At 46.3% G+C, this 18,055-nt stretch overlaps 1 protein-coding gene across 3 annotated transcripts in view; it reads left to right on the top strand.

Moving 5' to 3' along the window:
* The window catches only part of Ror2 (receptor tyrosine kinase like orphan receptor 2), a 256,307-nt gene that overhangs the window by 190,274 nt on the left and 47,978 nt on the right, over positions 1-18,055 (top strand). For all 3 annotated transcript variants that reach the window (XR_002818732.1, XM_023704216.1, XM_023704217.1), the window contains exon 2: positions 9,215-9,292. Coding sequence is in view for 2 of the 3 variants with exons in the window: in XM_023704216.1 (XP_023559984.1) it covers positions 9,215-9,292 (78 nt within the window). In the remaining variant the exon portion in view is untranslated. The remainder of the gene's footprint in view (positions 1-9,214; positions 9,293-18,055) is intronic.

Below are 18,055 nucleotides of genomic sequence, written 5' to 3'. Positions count from 1 at the left end.
CTATTTTGGTAATGCCCAGGGGTATCTACCACACTTCCAACTCCAGCCTTGCTGTGCTCTGAGTTAAATCTGGAGATTTCCCAGGTGCTACAAACCCAGACAGAATAGACTGTGCTTTGGGAAGAGTATTTTTCACTGAGCTCCAAGATCCTCATATCTCTTGGCTGTCTGCAAAGTTGTTGGCTTTTGGCTACCTCACTGCTGATCAGAGAGAGGGGATAGGAGCAGCTAAGGTATAGAAAACACAGACTGCTGTCTGTGCAAGGTTCAGTAGTTTCTCTTGAGTAGATTATTTTTCCCTTCATTTAGTAGCTTTGGTTAATTCCTAAGAGTTGTGAAACTGAGTTTAGTATTTTCTTCTCATGTGTTTGTTGTTGAAGATGGAAAATGAGCTTTCTTGGCCTCACACTACATACTGAAGATAGATTCTCCAGTGTATCACTTTTTGACCTGGCATCTGTCACTGAGCAGAATGCACTGAAGACATTTCTTGTGCATCTGCGTCAGCCCTCAGCTCTTGTTTCTGGGTCCACAGAATCTGATAGTGCTTTTAAGTTGTCTGTTCCTCTTTATTCATTTGGAGTTGGATTCAGGTGGAAATGTGTGCATGTGGTTATCAGGGGCTGTGGTCAGAGATGTAGGGGGGCCGTGGGGGAGCACTGCTTGCAGTTGTTAGACTTTACCCATAGTGCTGCAGTGAAGGTGTTTGAAGTCTTGGCTGCTTTGTGCAGAACAGATGCATGTCAAGGTGCAGGGCCTGCAGGGTGTACTGTTGGGGCCACTTGCTGTAACCTTGCAGGGCTACTGCAGGAGAGTCTCATGGTCAGTGGGGTGAGAGTGAGAAGTGGATTCTGGGACATGTGAAAGAGAGTAAATACTTGATGGATGGGATGTAGAGTCTGAGGGAAAAGCAGTCAAAATCAAGGTGTCTGTGTCCTTAGTCATGACAAGAATGAGTTAATGTTTAGGCAGTGGCAGGATACACAAAGTGGATTTTGAAGTGGACCTGTCCTGTAGGGTTTGTTTGTGAGATGTGTGATTGGAGGACAGGGCAGATAATCTGGGAGTCATGTGTGTTTTGATGCAGTTTAAAGCAGGTTATCCAGAGGGTCAAGCTAAGACTGAGAAAGAGGAGAAAATATAAGATAAAGGGAGGCTAGGAGGTACAAGTGCACACAGGTTCGAGAGCTGGGAAGAGGGTGTGCACCAATTAGGAAGCACTGTCCATGTCCAGCAGGGCCATTACCAAACATGGCCACACAGACTGTGAGGCTGGGCTCCACCTCCATTCCTGGTGCCCTGGACCCAATGTGCTGCTCCCTGGAGCCCGGAATGGCACTAGTACAAATATTATGAGAAAAAGGAATGTCAGCCAAGAGAGAGGACCTAAAGAATTCACTTGAGTGCTGCTGGGGTGAGGAGAGGTACTCTCTCTGCTGCTAGGAGCCAGGGGAAAATCATCAGAAAACAGCCGTATCTACCCACATCTGCTGAGGGCTGTGGCTGGCTACCAGGTACGAACATGCTCCTGTAGTAAGAGGTTAGCATGGGAAAGAGTTTGAAGGTGCTGGAGTCATAAGCAGGTTGGTAGCAGTGCTCAGTCCCACAAACTCCTCTATTTCATCCAAATAACCTGTTACCCTTTCTTATGTAGGAATTCCCTGCCAGTCTGAGCTGGGCTGTTGTATAAATCATTTCAAATCAACATTAATTACGAAGACAAATAACACTACTTATAGGTTGACTTTCCCCTTGAAACTTTGGAGCCCTAACTTCCTGTGACTCAGGATATGGCCTTATTTGGAAATAGGGTCTTCCCTTAATTAACAATGTCAATTAAGAAGAGACTTGGACCCAGAGATGTTCACCTCTAGAGGAATGACAACGTGAAAAAAACACAAGAAGCTTGCTGTTTACAAGCCCAGGAGATAGGCCAGAAACAAAACTTCTCTCAAAAGCCCACCCTTATGCATCTTGACCTTGAATTTAGAACCTGCATAAATGGGAGAGAAAAGTCAGCCTCTGTAATTTAAGCTGCTGAGCTTGTGGGGCTTTGTTATGATTCACCTAGGAATCTAACAAAGAAGCCACTATTTAAGGTAGTACATATTTCCCCCCAATTGTTTCCTGGACTCAGAGGTGAGGCTACCTATGAATTATGGGCCTGTCTGGGAGAAGGGCAACCTCAGGACTAGCACACACATCTGCCGTGTCCAGTACAGTCTTGGAGTTCCTGTTGGGGAAAGATGAAAAAGAATGGGAAAATAAAGAGACGAGATAAACGCTGAGGTTAGGTGGAGCCTTCTCTCTGTGGATGGAAGGAAAGCAAGCTGCTTTAGCACTGTAGGGGCATTTATTTATACATCTGACAAAGTTAGTGTCATGTGACACAGCCTTGTCTGACAACTGATGGCTTGGATTGTCTCGGGTTTGGTGTTTCTCTGGACTGAAGCAGTTTGAGCACATGGCTTGTCTCAGGTGCTCTTTGTTCTCTGACTGGCCTTGCCTTGCGCCTCACGTGTATGATCAGTTTCCAGCCTCAGCCATCCCCTAAACAGATCCTCCTAAGGGAGGCTGCCCCTGGTCTCTGGGTTGTATTCAGGTCATCCTAGGCTTCTCTTGTCTGCCCTGAAGCCTTCATGGTCCCATGTACAAGGGTCAGTATGTAAGCTTAAGGTGAGTAAAAGAACTACTCTTCATTGTCATGGGACAAAGCAGTTTATTTTCTTTTTGTTTTTTAAAAAATCTTCCCTTGCTACCACCTTTAATTAGAAACTATCTTCATAGGATGAGCTTCTTTTTCACTTTTTACTTTTTTAAATTAATTTTATTGGGGCCGGGGAGATGGCTCAGTGGAATAAGCACTTCCCTGGCAAGCGCAAGAGCCCGAGTTCAATCACTGGTTCAGCCCCCCCCCCAAATAATTAATTAATTAATTAATTAATTTTATTGAGAAAGAAATAACAATGAGACAGTTTCAAAACAGGTTAGTAGGACAGTTACAATAATTAATACATTGCACATAAGATGAACTTCAAAGTCGAAAAGTGACTCTTTGTAATGCAAATAACTAATATCCATAAGACTCTGGAGAACCAAATGTGAGATACAATACACTTGAAGTTTTTCTGTGACGTTTCTGTTTGCTCCTTTTTGCTAGCATTGTAGCAGAAACCAGCCACCACTTGAGAGAAGGTGGGCAGCCCCCTGTGTCTGCTCTCACATGGTACAGGCATTCTGCCTCCTCAGCTGCTTCTGGTAGGGTGCGTCTTACCTCCCTTGCCAGCCCACAGTAGTTAGCTGGAAAAGAGAGAAAGTCCATGAAAGGCCCCAATTCAGTAGGCTGAGGCCAAGCAAGCTTCGTTGCTCTTTAGCCAAATGTTCACTTGGCCCCTGACAGTAGGCTTTTGTTGGAGGCTCTGGGGCCGTCAGAGGCGGAAAGCAGAAAAAACTTTATGGAAGGGATACTAGAGGGAATGGGCCAGCTCACGGTGCCTTCGGAGTTCACTATGTTTGCTAGAGAACAGAACCAAAGCCAAGATTAAGCTGGCAGGAGACACTGGTTACTACATCTTCAAGTGGTTGAATTCTGTTTTATATTTCCAAAGCAGAGTTCAACTGGCCTTTTAAAGAATATAGAACCAGAGGTTAATATTTATTCAACTCAAAGTTAGACATAATTAAAATAAAAAATTACAAACTGCTAAGACCACTGCCAATTAGATACTGGCAGCTCACTCCAGAGATTTTATGGTTTTCAACCTGGTATAACCTTTGAGGAAGAGTGTTCCTGAAACATGATCAGGTCTCTTTCGTGTTGCCGAACTGTACCTGGCACAGTTACTGGGCATGTGGACTCAACCTTTTCAGGACTACATACTCTGCTCAATCTCAATTAATTTCAAAGAACTTTCTTAAATAAAATTTTTAAAAAGAAAGAAATGACAAATGACACAGAATTTTACTAAAAATAAATACGAAGTTAACAGTATTTCAATGACTCTGGTCTTTTTCTGCACTGTGATTCCTTTGTTACATCCTGGAAATTACACCTTTTCACAAGGATGACCAAATTCAAGAATGCCAAGCCTTGGTGAGTAAAATCCCCTCACTAATTAAAAGGAGAGTGCTTTGAAGTCTTCCGAAAGTTCCTTCTGAGGACTGCATCTAATTACATCACACCAAGCACACTGACTCAGCTCAACAGGTGAAAAGATTATTGGATGAAAAGTCTGAATAACAAAATGTGGTTAGAAGAAGCACAAATTAAAAACTGCATAGCACCATGGACTCAAGTCCAAAGGCATAGGATGGACTTCATTAGTAAATTCTTGCTTAATAGTGTCTCTGCTATTGATGAAGGTGAGATTATTGTGCCTTTAATCACAATAAATTCAATAATCCTGGGAATCAGGACATACCCCTCACCACTTTCCAGATGTAAGCCCCTGTCCTCTAGACGCTACAGGAGAGGTACATGTGGAAAAGGTGTTTGCAGAAGAGTCTTGCTCCCCTGGTACTCAGTGTCTGTCTATTAAAAATTCAGGTATATGTGATAAGGGCCTGTGCTTGTGGCTGTTGTGCTCGTGGGTGTGAAACTAACTGCTAATGAGCATAGTCCACCAACAAGATCCCTTTTGCTTTAGTCATTGTGCAGACACCAATTGGTTCAGCTCTGAATAGACAGGACATTGATCGGTGCTTCCAGGAGTATGCCGTCAGTTCCTGCTTCCCTTAAGAACTGCTATCAGCATGCCAATGACAGTTGGTGAAGGGTTAAGCTAAAAACCTTGACATTCTTTCAAGTATTTTATTTGTAAATATTTGCTAGTATGTTGTGTGACTCATGAAAATCATGGTCATTCCACTGATTCTGGATCTTATTTTAATTATTCAGTATTGATGATCAAGTGTGGGGCCATTTCTAAGGATAGTGTCATTAAGAATGCCAGGTGTTTGGAGATACAAGCCTTCATCAAAGTCCTCCCATAGCTGTGAACTGTTTAGCAGATGGAACAAGGTGTTGGAGTAAGGCATGGAGTTGTGACAATGTCACAGTGGTCTCTTTTGGCCCCACTTTCTCCATTTACTAACATATTACATTAGTGTGGTATGTTTCTCTAGCAGTGTGGATAAGTTACTCTTCATTGATGTCCATAGGACATGTCTTTCCTTTGTTGTTACCTAATACCCTTTTCTGTTCCAGGATTTCATAAAGGATACCATCTTGTATTTAGTCTTAACTTTTGGTTTAAAGTGTGTTTCTGATGTGAATGACACGATGCTTCCAATGTTTCACTGCATTTTAGCCAGCCACAACTTATATTTATTTCCTGGGGCTGGGGGTATAGCTCAATGGTACAACAGTTGCCAGCATCTGGCAGGCCCCAGGCTTCATCTGCAGCACTGCAAACAAACTTTTTCATGTTGAATTTTTTTTTCTTCTGACATAAAAAAAAACCAAACCAAACAAACAAAAACTACTAAGCTTACAGATCTGGTACCCAGTAAGGCTCTTAAAGGGCTTTGTTTCCTGGTAGTCATACTGTGTCACTTTGTGTGTTTGTTCAGTGAAAGTCCCCTGGGTCTGATGGAGAAACCTGCCATTCTTGGTTGAGATGAGATACACCTATGAGTATTCACCAAAATGAAGGGCATAGGATTTGTCCTCTTTTTTCAGAAGGCAAATAAGAAAGTCCTGAGGAATCAGAATGAGGAGTCTGCTATTTGGCTGCCTTATCAGACAGAGAACAGAAGGTTCTGTGACCTTTCTTCAGCTCATGCAGCCTTGTCCAGCAACCTGAATGAACATAGACCTTGCTTTGGAGTTTCTCAGCTGGCCAGGTTGAGAAGGTTCTCAGTTCAGGTAGAAATGAAGCATTTATCCATATAAAGACTTAGAATAGCCTCCCTTATCCAAGAGGGTGTACTCCAGGAACCCCATTGGATATCTGATCTTGGATGTCCTATACATTCATTGTCTGTTTCTATACATAGAGACCTACAATACAATCTGTGAATTAAGCAACATTAATAATAAAGTAGACAATTATAAGAATTCACAATAATAAAAGATACATGTGATCTCTTTCTTGTTTCTTGGCATATCCTATTGTGCTATTTTATCCTGATGATGATGATAGTTTGAGGGGATACAGTGCATCTCAAACTGAGGTCAATGGCAGAGGCATTGTAACACAGCTTAAGGTTGCTGCTAAGGCTTGCTTGAATACAGACACTGGGGCACCAAGGTAGTTGACTTGCTAGCAACAGAATGGTGTAACTAAGGGGCAGTAGTGTGTGCGCCATGGGACACTGGGCACAGACATACATGGTTCACACCCCAGGGGGCAGTTTCAAATTGCTTTGCATACAACTTATGGGAATTGCATACAACTTAAAACTATGAACTGGTCATTTCTGGAATGTTCTGCATAGTGTTTTATATTGTGTTGACTGTGGGTAGTGCAAACTGCAGAGAAAAAAATACCAAAGATATTGACTACAAGAGGACCACTAGGAGTTCAAGCTGTGTAGCAAGACTCTGTTCCAAAAAAGTGAATAAAAGATTTAAAAATAATAGAAAAGAAGAAATTTCAATGATGGTAGTTATAATACTGAGTGACTGGTACAGATATTTTGATGTGTGCATGTGCAGGGAGCAGTTTTCATTTTTTTACTTTACATTATTCTTAACCCTTTTTAGGGTCAGGAGGAGCTCTCTGGAGATTGCTGAAAGTGCAGGACCACATCACAACCTGACCACCATGTGTCACTGATCCAAGTCAGGAGGTGCCAGTGTCTTCAGTAAGGACAGCCATCCTGTCCTGACCTTTATGTATTCTTCAGTTTCAAAATATAAATCATGCCCTTTCTTTATTAGTAAATGATAGCAGAGTGTGACACTGCTGGGACCGGTCAGTTCCAAGGCTGTCAGTGAATGCGCACCCTGGGCTCATTCCCTGTGTCTGGCCCGCCAAGGAGGAAAGCATTCTCATCACCAATTTGGTCGCAACCGAGCCCTAGTTCCTGTGGGACTCAGTGAGCAGCCCATGGACTGCTTGAGACCTTACCTCATTTGTCCAAAGATATGGGGAAAACACTTCTGTTGAGGTGCTGCAGTCCTCCTGAGGACAGTGGATGAGGCTCCATGAAACGGCAGTCACACCTGTGTGTATGAGCAGCAGAACAGCCATGGACTCGCAGCACTGAGGACAGTAATCATAAGCTGTGGCATGCACGCACATCTTCTGGCCACCTTCCCACAGTGGAACTGGGATACTGGAGCTTATTTTTCCTCAGGGCACATGTTTATTTGACTGTTTCACAGCGCTTGTCTATTTCTAAGCAGTTGGTAGTTTTTATGCCTCTTTTCAATGTATGTGTACACAGTACAAGTGTGTTTGATTTTGTGTGGATTTCATTTAAACAGTGCTTAAGTGACAGTACATGTAATGTGCCAGCTTAAAACAAATCCAGACTGAAGTCTATAATTTTTTTTTAGCGAAAATTTGTTGGCTGGCCTGCATAACTCTCCTCGAGTAGTTGTAGCTAAAAATGCATGCAGCTATTAGCTGAGGGGAGCAAACTGGGTTTACCCTAGGGAGGTGTGCTGTTTAGGACAAGGGTGTAGAAGGATGTTACTTCTGAGTGGTGGTAAGGGGCATTTTATGCAAGATGGCAGGCAGCAGCTTAGACCAGAAGTGATGGGAAGGACGGAACTGAAAAATCCTTGCTGCATTCAGAAACAAGCTTGCCCTGCAGGTGGGGACAGAGCCCAGGCTGATGCAGACTTTTTTGAGCCAGGTGATGCAGGGACCATATGACCAGAAAGAATGTGAGGACAGACTTGAGAGACTCCAGTGGAGTTTCAGGGTTGGACAGTCAGTATTTACTTAGCTGGACAACTGAAGCTTCTTCACCAGCCTGGCTCTGTCCAAAAACTATCTGCCCTTCTTAATTAGACCTGAGCTTTCCCAAGCAAGACCTCTTCTTAAGAGGCCCCATAGGTAACCCAGTGGTTTATTAATTCTTGGCTTTTATTTATTAACCAGGTGGAGTCGCCCCAATAGTGAATAATAAACTGTCTTTGGTAGACTTTTCAGAACATGTGGTAAACACACAGTCACATCCAGTTCACTATCTTCAGCATATTTAAATGTATGATTCAGTGGTACTGAGTGAATTTCAGGTTGCTGTGCACCCATCTCCCTAATACAGCTTCAGAAGTTTGTTATCTTCTTGTGTTGAAACTGCATCCCTGTTTAACCACTTCCCAAGACCTGTATCCAGCACCATGCTACTTTATGTCTCTGTACATTTGCTCACTCTCGGGACCTCATGTGAGGGTAATTATAGACTATTTGTCCTTTTGTGTCCCTGGCTTTGCCATAATCTCCTCCTGTAATACTGAGTGACACTGCCCACTTGTGGACCAGGCTCTGGCAGGTTGTTGATGTCGTAAACCCAGCCCTCTAGGAAGCACATGTAACTCCCCCTGGCTTCACCATTCCTGACCAGTCAGCCAGCACCCACTGGGGCCCAGGTTCTAAGTGAAGACTGGAAGGAAAGATGCAGATAGGGGCCAGGTGGAAATGCAGGCAGCCTCATCCAAACACCAGGACACAGAAGAGCCACCTGACGTGCCATCCAGAGCAGATGGGACTGTGCTTTGTACCAGTGCTTAGTGCACTCCAGCTGGCCACTTCTGCTGACACTCTTGGACCAGCTGGTGGCACCTGTGCATGTTGGGGAGGGACTGCATACAGTTGTGAACAGATTTCTGCCATTTACCACTGTGGGACAGCTTCATACAGGGCTGCTGCTACTGGGCTTGGGGGTGGGCCAGGAGATGAGTTCTTTAGAAATTCTCCAATTCTGAATCCACCTCAGTCTAGAGGGTACCTGCTACCGTCTTTGTGCTTGTACTGTGTTTGACAGCCAGTGCTTGCATTTCTTCCCTCCTCTCATTTCCAGTTTCTCCTGCCCAGGACCCTTGGCCTTGCTCAGGAATAAACTTCCTGTCTGTGCTGCAGGGCAGTGCCTGGCAGTTCTAGGTGAGGCTGACTTAAAACCTACTTTACTGTGTGTCACCTGGAGTAACTACTGCCTCTGGGGTCACCAGACTGCCTTGCCTACAACTGCCTGAGAAGCAAGTCAAAGCTCCTTGAAGCAGAGAGCTTGTTTACCATGTATGTTGTGTTCTTTTTTCCAGGTGAAGTGGAAGTGCCAGATCCCAGTGACACCTTGGGGCATATTGATGGACAAGAAGGACCTATTCCCACTCTGAAAGGTAAGCCGGGAAGGACAGTGGTCTTGTCAAGTTTCTAGAACAGCAGGTAGCCCATTTATCTGCTCTTCCTAAGGGGGTAGAGTGGGGATTGGACCTGGCGAGTGCTGTTCCCTGTCTGTGGGCATGTGAAATGCTCCCTGGATGTGGCTGCTTAATCATGGGGTGCTGGGACTCGTGGAAGCCCTGGGGAGCAGCACCTGTTCTTCATGCACTGGTCCTTCATGCTCCATGGTACTTCATGCTCCATGCAAGGTGGAAGGATCTTGGGCAAGTGTGCACATGCTGCCACCAGGATGGGTCCTGCCCTTGCTATCTCGGCCTTTCTGGACAATGTGCTGTGGTGCTCTGTGTGCATCATGGGTCTCCTACCAGCTGTAGAGCTGGTAGAACAAGGTAATCTGGGGCAAAACAGGTACAGAGCAGCTGCTCGGGGATGTGACACTCACATTCTGTCTCCACATACAAGGAGAATGTCTTGAGCATCAAAGGTCACCAGTCAGTGTTTCTTTGTCAGAAGCTGGGAGTTCAAGGGCAAGAGGGAGCATGGGGAGGCCCTCTTCCTATCTTGCAGAAGGCAGGGCTGCCTTTTCCTATGGCCCTCATACAGTGAACAGAGGAAAAGCTTTTCTGATTCTTCTATAAGGACATGAATGCCATGGCCTCATCTAAACCTAGGCACCCCCAAGGGCCTTGGCTAAAGGCTCTGCTCAGGCTGGGCTTTGCCATATGGATTTGGGAGGAACACAGGTATGTTGTGTCCTAACTAACATGTGCCAGTTCTCCGATCCTGCCACAGCATGGGATGTTTATAAAGAGCAAAGTGATATTGGCTCAGGGTTCCCAGAAGCCCAACCTTAGTAACTCATGGCATCCTGATCCCTCCCACATGAACTTGGCAGGACACACCTCAACTGTAGCACCTCACAGTTGCTCCCCAGTATATAAAGTCAGGGGTGTGTGTGTGTGTGTGTGTGTGTGTGTGTGTGTGTGTTTTGCTAGAAATGGAACTCAAGGCAAGAAAGGACAGTTTTTTTGACAGTTTGATTTTCATGCATTTCTCAAGAGCCTGACTTGACCCCAGTGCCTATGATCCATAGGCGTTCAGTGACTGACACACTCCCATGTGCTCTGGCCCTGTCCCAGGACTAATGAGAGTATGAGCCTGTGGAGTTGGTGGGCTAGGGGAGAGCAGACATCCTAAGGGAAAGCCATCATGTCACAGTTTCATATGGTGAGTAGCCCAAGAAAAAGAATCAAGTGGTGGGGTTCTAGAAGGAGAACAGGCAGCCAGATTTGGGGACAGACTGATATGCCGAGATCTGAAGTGCAGATGGTAACAGGTAATGGCAATGGAGTGTGTGTCCTACACAGGCTAGGGTCGGGGCAGATAGGACTTGCTGTCTTGCAAACTCGAAAGGGAGTGATGTGGCTGGTGGGATGGTTAGTGGGAGAGGGCAGGGTCAGCAGGGTAACCAGTAGGGTGGTTCAAGCTGCCAGCCACATGTGACACTTTTAAGTTTATCAGTGAAAGCAAAATCAGTAACAGTTCCTCAATGAAAGTAGCTGAATCTAGCAGTTCTCATGTGACAGCTGGCACAAATGTAGAACATTTCAGCCACACAGGAAGTCCTCCTGGGCCAAGTCAGGCTTCATCTTGCACTGCTTCTGAGGGGGCAGAAGAAATGTGTATTTTACTGATAATTGTCAAAGACATCTGCCTGGGAGACGTAAGATTAGATTCACTCAATGAAAACTTGCCCCTAGCAGCCCTGTGGGTTGATGGGAGAGAGGTAGAGGACAGCGCAGAGGGAGGTGGTGCTGCCCACACCAGCCTGTAGTATGAAATTCTGTGTGCAGTAATCCTGTGAGGCTGTGATTGCTCCTGGGAAATGTGCCTCAGCTATACTGGGATGTTCTGTGAACTTGTAGCTCCCAGACAGAGAGGTACAAGGGCACTGCTGTGGGCTGGGCCTGGCGATGCTCTAGGTGGGGTCTCTATTTCAATGTAGTTGTCATAAATATGCCTCATGAGGTAGAAACACCTATGACTCACCTCAGTGGAAGTTGCATTTGTTTATGGAGGTATAGAATTGAACGTGGGCTACAATTTAATAGCAACTTATGTTCTCATCCAGATGCAAGTTCCAAACATTTCTAAGATGAATTCAGAGCCTTAGGCTGGGATTCTTTGACCTCCCTTTTTGTTCTTTGAGCAACTGCTCAGGCTTAGAGGAGGATGCTTTCTAATCGGAGCTCTTTGTTTATTTGGGACTTGATTGCCTCCAAACTGTTTTTGTTTTAATCCACAAATGATTGAGTGCTTCTGTGAGTCCGCAGTGGGGAGAGGCATTTTAATCAGAGTTTGGAAGTTTGCCTTGGATCTCTCCAGGGTACAGAAAGACTGATTGCGGAAGGTAACTGTCAAGAAGGCATGTGTGTGCCTGCATGTGCACACACATACATACTTATAAAAAGGAAGTGCAAAGAGAAAGCAGAGAACCCCAGGACTCTGGCCATACTTGCTGTCCCTGTGTAACAGCACACAGTGCAACATCAGCTTTGCAGAGAACAGGGCTGCTGGAGGTGGCCGGTCGTGCCCTGCGGCTGGCCTTAGGTGCAGAACTGCTGTGGCCCAGCCACCCTATCCTTAGCCAGCAAGAAAGGCCTTGCTTATTAGCTCACTTCAGGCACCTAGAGCAGTGGCTGATGCTGTGGCCATGCAGAACATTACCATCATGACACTGTAGGTTTACCAGTTTCCAAGGGTAAGGTGATAGAACTCCACAGGAACTTCGAGGGCCCTAGTCTTCCTCTTGCAATCCTGTTTTCTGATTATGTAGTATGATTTTCCATTCTCTGCAGGGTTATGGCTCTGGCATAAAAGGATTTTCATTCCTTTCCTTTCTACCATCTACCCATAGCCAGGCACTACAAGTGATAGAGGAGCTGACCTGGCAGCACCACGCTGAGCAGTTCTCTGGAAATATCATTGCATGGCTGTGCGTAACACAAATCAGAACATAAGCAATAATGGCCAAGTGTTTGCTGTGTCTTTAGTCCAGTGATCATCCACAATGCAAGGCCTGCACATCCGTAGGTCTCCGGTAGGTGAAGTGGGCCAGCCTGTTAGTAACATGATAGCTCTGTCTTGACCCCACAAAGTAGAATTGAGTCAGCTGTGAAGAGTGGTTTTATTTAGATTTGTAGTATTCACAGTGGGCCCTCATTATCTATGAGCTGCATGCCTCAGAATTCTACCAACTACAGGTCAAAAACATTCTTTCTATCTTTTTTTCTTTTTTTTTTTTTTTTTTTGTATTTTTAGGGAAGGGTCTACAGGGAGTTCAAGGGTCTCATTACTAGATCAGACTCATAAGATCCACCTATTTACAGCTTCCCAAGAGCTGAGATTACAAGTGCACCACCATGCCCAGTCTCAATTACCATCTCAGTGCACCCCGGGGGTAGGGCTGGCATGGCAGACCTGGGGATCAAACCCCTGGCCCCTGCGCCTGCTTACAGGCGCTTTAATCTACTGAGCTATTTGGCCGGCCCTAAAAACATTCTTTAAAAACTATGTCGAATTGAAATGTACAGACATTTGTTTCTTTCTCATTCCCTAAATAGTACAATAAAACAATTTTTAACGCAACATTAACACTGTGTTAGGCATTGTAAGTAATCTGTAGATGAATCGAAGTATGGAGTCCTACAACCTGAATATTGAATAAATTAAGTACTATCATATAGGAAGAGTGTGGGTAAGTTACATGCAGGTACCGTACTGCCTCGTATAATTAATTAGAGCATCCATAGATTTTGCTGTCTGAGGGAGAGTCCAGGAACCAATGTCTTTCAAATACTGAAGGATGACTGTGGTTGATAGAGAGAGGAGTGGAGAAAAGCCAGATGGTGTGAGGTGGGTGGGCCCCTGAGCCAAGAAGGGCGCTGATTTACAGATAAAGATTACTGTAAGTTTCCATACTGCAAAGTGCTGTCATTGGCAGGACAGAAGCTGGCCTCGAGATTCCAGTTAGAACACTGGGTTAGCTCAGGAGTGGATCCTGAATAGGAATTTTTTATTCTCTGTTCTATTAGACATGCAATGCACAAGCATACACGCAACATGTTATTATTCCATTACTTACCAAAGCCCAAATTTAGCCTAGAAACTACTTGCTTTTTTGTTCCAAGGCTGTACTTTAAATGCATGTGTATTACAGCTCATGTTTTGTAAAATCAGTACTTTGGAATGTTTGTGGGAAGTAGATAATTTCTACGTGCTGGGGTGGGGCGGAGCTGATCTTGCTGGTGGCCTCCTGTATTCTGGCTCAGCCAAAATAGCTGCAGTGTGCTGGGTCTTCAGTCTTAGAAGAGTTGTTTGTGTCTATGTTAAAACCAGAGGGGAGTTCTGAGGTTCCTCATGGGAGGACAGATTGTAATTACAGGTAATCTCAAGTGGGTTCTTAATAACAGGGTAGGAAATCCGTGCTCACTTGCCTTGTACTTACCAGGCTGCCCTGCTGTGTGTAATGGGGGAGGGCAGTGCTGAACCAAACTTTCCTTGGGAAGAGCTGGGCAAGCAGTCCCAGGAGTGTGCTATGTTGCCATGGGGATAGTGCTTGATTATCAGTTTCTTGATTGGTGTAGGTCAGGGACACTGATGGGTTTCTGGTTTCTGCTGGAACTTGGGGTGTGTGTGTGAGAGAGAGAGAGAGAGAGAGAGAGAGAGAGAGAGACAGAGACAGAGACAGAGACAGAGACAGAGACAGAGACAGGCCGACAGACTGACAGACCAACGGAGACAGGCAGAGAAGGGAGGGCTTTAGAAAATGAGAGTAGGATCAAAATGGCAAGCTTGTTCATCATAACAGCTATGAATTTCGTGAGAACTGGATGCAGCTTTTGGCTGAGTGTGGTAAGTCTGGTGCCTGCACCCTTACCTAGCCTGTCACAAGCTCCAGTTTCTTCATCTGCAGTGTCGTGAGTGTTTGTCCTTAATGCTGTTGTGTGCTGTGGTCCCCTTAGACAGAAGGGACATTCTCAGGAAAGGGGCGTGTCTGAGCGAGCAGAGCAGAAGAGGCGACCCCTGAAGCTCTCAGTGAATTGCACTGAGGGGCATCCCCCACTGTGTGGAAGGAGCCTGTCCCTGGATTCCTTGCATTTTATAAGATGCAGAGTAAACACAGAAGTAGGGCTGAGATTCCTTAGGGTCCATCCCCATGGCATGAACTTGAGTAAGGCATGAACTTGAGTAAGGCTACACAGGGGAATTGGTGCACTCAGCCTATGGCTCAGCCTAAGGCTCAGGTGCACTGTGCAGTGCATCATTCTTTGGTATCTGTTGTTCCCCTCCCTGCCAAGGCAGTGAGTTTGTGCCTTCCTCAGCAGCAGAGTTGAGACACATGGGGCCAGTTGTAGAGTAACATAAAGAGTGCAGAGGTGTAGACATGCACAGGAATTGGGAATGGTCCATACCCCGATGGCAGGGCAAGATCCTGCAAGGACATGACCTGGGCCCTGTGTGTATATCCAGGAAGGACTCACTGAACCTTGTAGGACAAGGTCCTGGATCCTGCGGTGCTGCAGAGGGAGAAAAGACTTCTCTACTTTCTTAGACTCTGTAGCTGGGTTGCAGCTTAAGCTGATAGGAGACAGATTAACAGAATATAGTAGGTGCACAGGGACAAGGTAGTTTCTCCTCATCACAGGGACAGGGAGAAGCTGTGCACTTTCTTCCCAAGGGAGCGGGGATAAGGACAGAGTTAATGTAGAGGAGAGGAAAGGGATTTGGGGAAAGGAAAGAGGGGCAGAGGCCTGTGGCAGTCTATCTGGGTGTTGTGTTGCCCTCCACTCCTCCCTCCTTATAGATAAGATGCTCAGAGAAAGCTTCCTCCTGTGTCCACCTCAGTAGGTGTCCAGGCACCGTCACCTAGGTGTCCCACTAGCACACCAAAGCATCACATTCCTACTCTCAGATGCCGAAAGCCGTCTCCAACACTAGTGAAGTGTACCAGTGGCGTATGCCAGTTAGGCAACTTTTGTCAATGTGTAAATGTCACTGGGCATTAGGGTGTGAGGGATAGCTACCATTGACTGAAGAGTGTGCAGTGTAGGGTTTGACACTGCTAGTGTAGATTGTCTTACAGATCCAAATTTCTTTCACAAAAAGACTGCTTTGCAGAGCTATGCTTTTTTAGGCTGCAGTTTCTCTGAGTAATCAGCTCAAAACAAAATGTATCAAACTATTTTGATGTTTGGCCCCTACAGTCATATTTTGGGGTAGAATTTTCTGGTCCCTAACATTGGCAATACCCCAAGATGCAGTGATGTAGTCAGTCTCTGCTCCTCTCAAACTCCAGAGTAGGGAAGGATGGTTGAGGGGAGCGGGGTGATCTGGTGAAGGTGCTGGAGGAGGATAGGGTAGCCTGGAGTGGTGGTAGCTTCATTCCTAGATGGGTGGTTGGGAGCTGATTGACAGTTCCAAGAGGATAGCAAAGGCCCTAAGCTTGGGATGCACTGGGCAGGGAGTGGACATGGACAATTGGTGTCTGGGGTGATGCTACCTGAGGTGGGATCCCATTCCAGATGCCCACTTGTGCCCTGGTTCTCTGCTTATGACGCACAGAGGCCACATGAGGACCAAGGCCAAACCTGGTTCCAGTCTGCAGCCTCAGATGCTGTGTGGTGGAGGTCTACCTGCTTGCCCATGACCAGGACCGTTCTAGGGGTGCAGCCTACTGAGGTGCAGGAAAGAGCAGGCAAATGAATTAGAGGAAATGGCTCATCTTGGATGACCTCAACCCACAGGGCTCACTTGCTCTAGCCAGGCCTTGGGGAACACTTCCGAAAATGTTCTGATGGAGCCTCCTGGGGGTGCTAGGAAATATCTCTCACCCCATTTCTGTGGGATGAGCAACCATAGCCTTCAGGATGCATTGCCAGAAGCCTACAGGATGTACTGGGCTCCTGGCTCCCTGGAATGTAGACCCCTGAACTCACTTTGCCAAGCATTTATAAGCTTGTATTGTACTACAAGCCACTTACCCCTGCCTGGGAATTGCAGGGCATATACTTGAGCCTGTGGGCAAAGAACAGAAGGCCCTGGCCAGTGCGAGTGAGCAACCCCCCAGGCCAGAGCTGTTAGCCACAGAGCACAAGACCAAGTGGAGGTGAGGCCCCTCCTTGCCCATCCCCAGCTCACTGTACATCACGGATTTGGGGCCTCACAGCCACACAGTCCCAGGCAGGATGTTCCTAAAAGGTTTTCCAGTTTGGGACAAAATGAGCATAAGTTTCAGGGCTCTGAGCCTGCATCCCTCTGGAGGGTGAGGGCCATGAAAGGAGCCCCTCGATCTCACAGAGGACAACTATCCCTTGTTGGCTATGGATGTGCAAGAGCCATTGGGCTGTCTGGGGTCAGGGCAAACTCAGCAGTGTTGGGGAAAATCCCAGCCAGAAACAAAATTTCAAAGCATCCACCACCCTGGGATATGCAGCAGCTTCCCACGGTTTCTACCCAGGAAGCTTCCCTTATATTCCTTCTTCCCTAGGCTCCTCTCTCTGCCAAGCCCCTCTCGCTCATGGAGGCTGCCTGTGTCTGCCTGCTCCTTTCTGACTGTGCCCTTTCCTTCCGGAGGTTGTGGGTGTTGCGGTGTGTGTTCAGCTGACTCCTTTCTCTGGGTGCCTCTTCCTCCTCCCCCAACCCCTCCGCCCATCTGGTTAGTTCCCCCAGAGCTTTACTAAAGTAGCACTGGGCTGGTTTGTCTTCAACCAACCAGCTTGTGTTCTATACTGCAGTCAGGAAACCTAAAGTCATAACCCCACTGGGTTGACTCTCTCTGAGCTCTGAGAGAATCTGTCCTGCCTATCCTAGAGCTTTGGGTGCTACAGGCGCCCCGTGACCTGTGATAGGCCTGACTACGCTCCTTACCTCGCACTGCCATTTTTTCCCTCTCTTTACCTGTGTGCCTTCCCTCTTGTAAGTGTGCTGACCACTGATTCAAGGTTGTTCTCATCTGAAGCTTTTCTACCTGCCTTTCCTCCGAGTGACACCTTCCCAGTGAGACCACTGTCAGGGTTTCGCATAAAGGGTTGGAGGCTGCAGCCCTCCCTGCGTCCCTGACTCCCTATTGTTTTCTAGGTGCAGATGTCCCTAGGTATTCCTCTTCATCTCTTTGCTTTTGGTGTTCCCCTATTTTCCAGCTTCTTCTGACTCTCAGCTTTCCTGAGGTCTCCCTTCTTTTTCTGCAGCTGGGTCTGTGCACAAGTAGGTCACCAGTGCAAAAGCCCCAGCTCAGTGCCCCCTGCCTGCTGCCTGCAGCTGATTTATTGACCTGTAAATATTTTCCCTGGGAAGAGTGGTTTTATACCCTTCCTGCTGCTCTCAGGTCTCCTTTTCACTTGCCCTTCCAGGAAATTTGTCTGTTTTATTCCCCGCCAGTCAAAGCCCCATGACCTCATGACCTCTTGCACAAAAGGCTTTCTTTATCTCTTTCCCAGCCAGGCCAGTCTTGCCTGTAAATAAGCAGATCCTCAAACACCTAAAGTAATTTGAACACAATGGTGACTATTTGGATGGTGGATTGGGATATAAAAATCATTAATCATTGATCTGACTCTGATTGTGAGGCAGCCCTACATTATGGAATTCTCCTCTGGGATAAATTAATGTGCTTGGACTCAGTTCCACTTCCAGAGCTTAGAATACACAGAGCTGGCCTGGGGACTGGAGAGGTGGAACCTTTAGCATCAGCTGTTAAA

Source organism: Octodon degus, unplaced genomic scaffold, assembly GCF_000260255.1.
Source record: "Octodon degus isolate 3935 unplaced genomic scaffold, OctDeg1.0 scaffold00192, whole genome shotgun sequence".
NCBI lineage: Eukaryota > Metazoa > Chordata > Mammalia > Rodentia > Octodontidae > Octodon > Octodon degus.
This window is presented reverse-complemented; position numbering and strand designations above follow the sequence as displayed.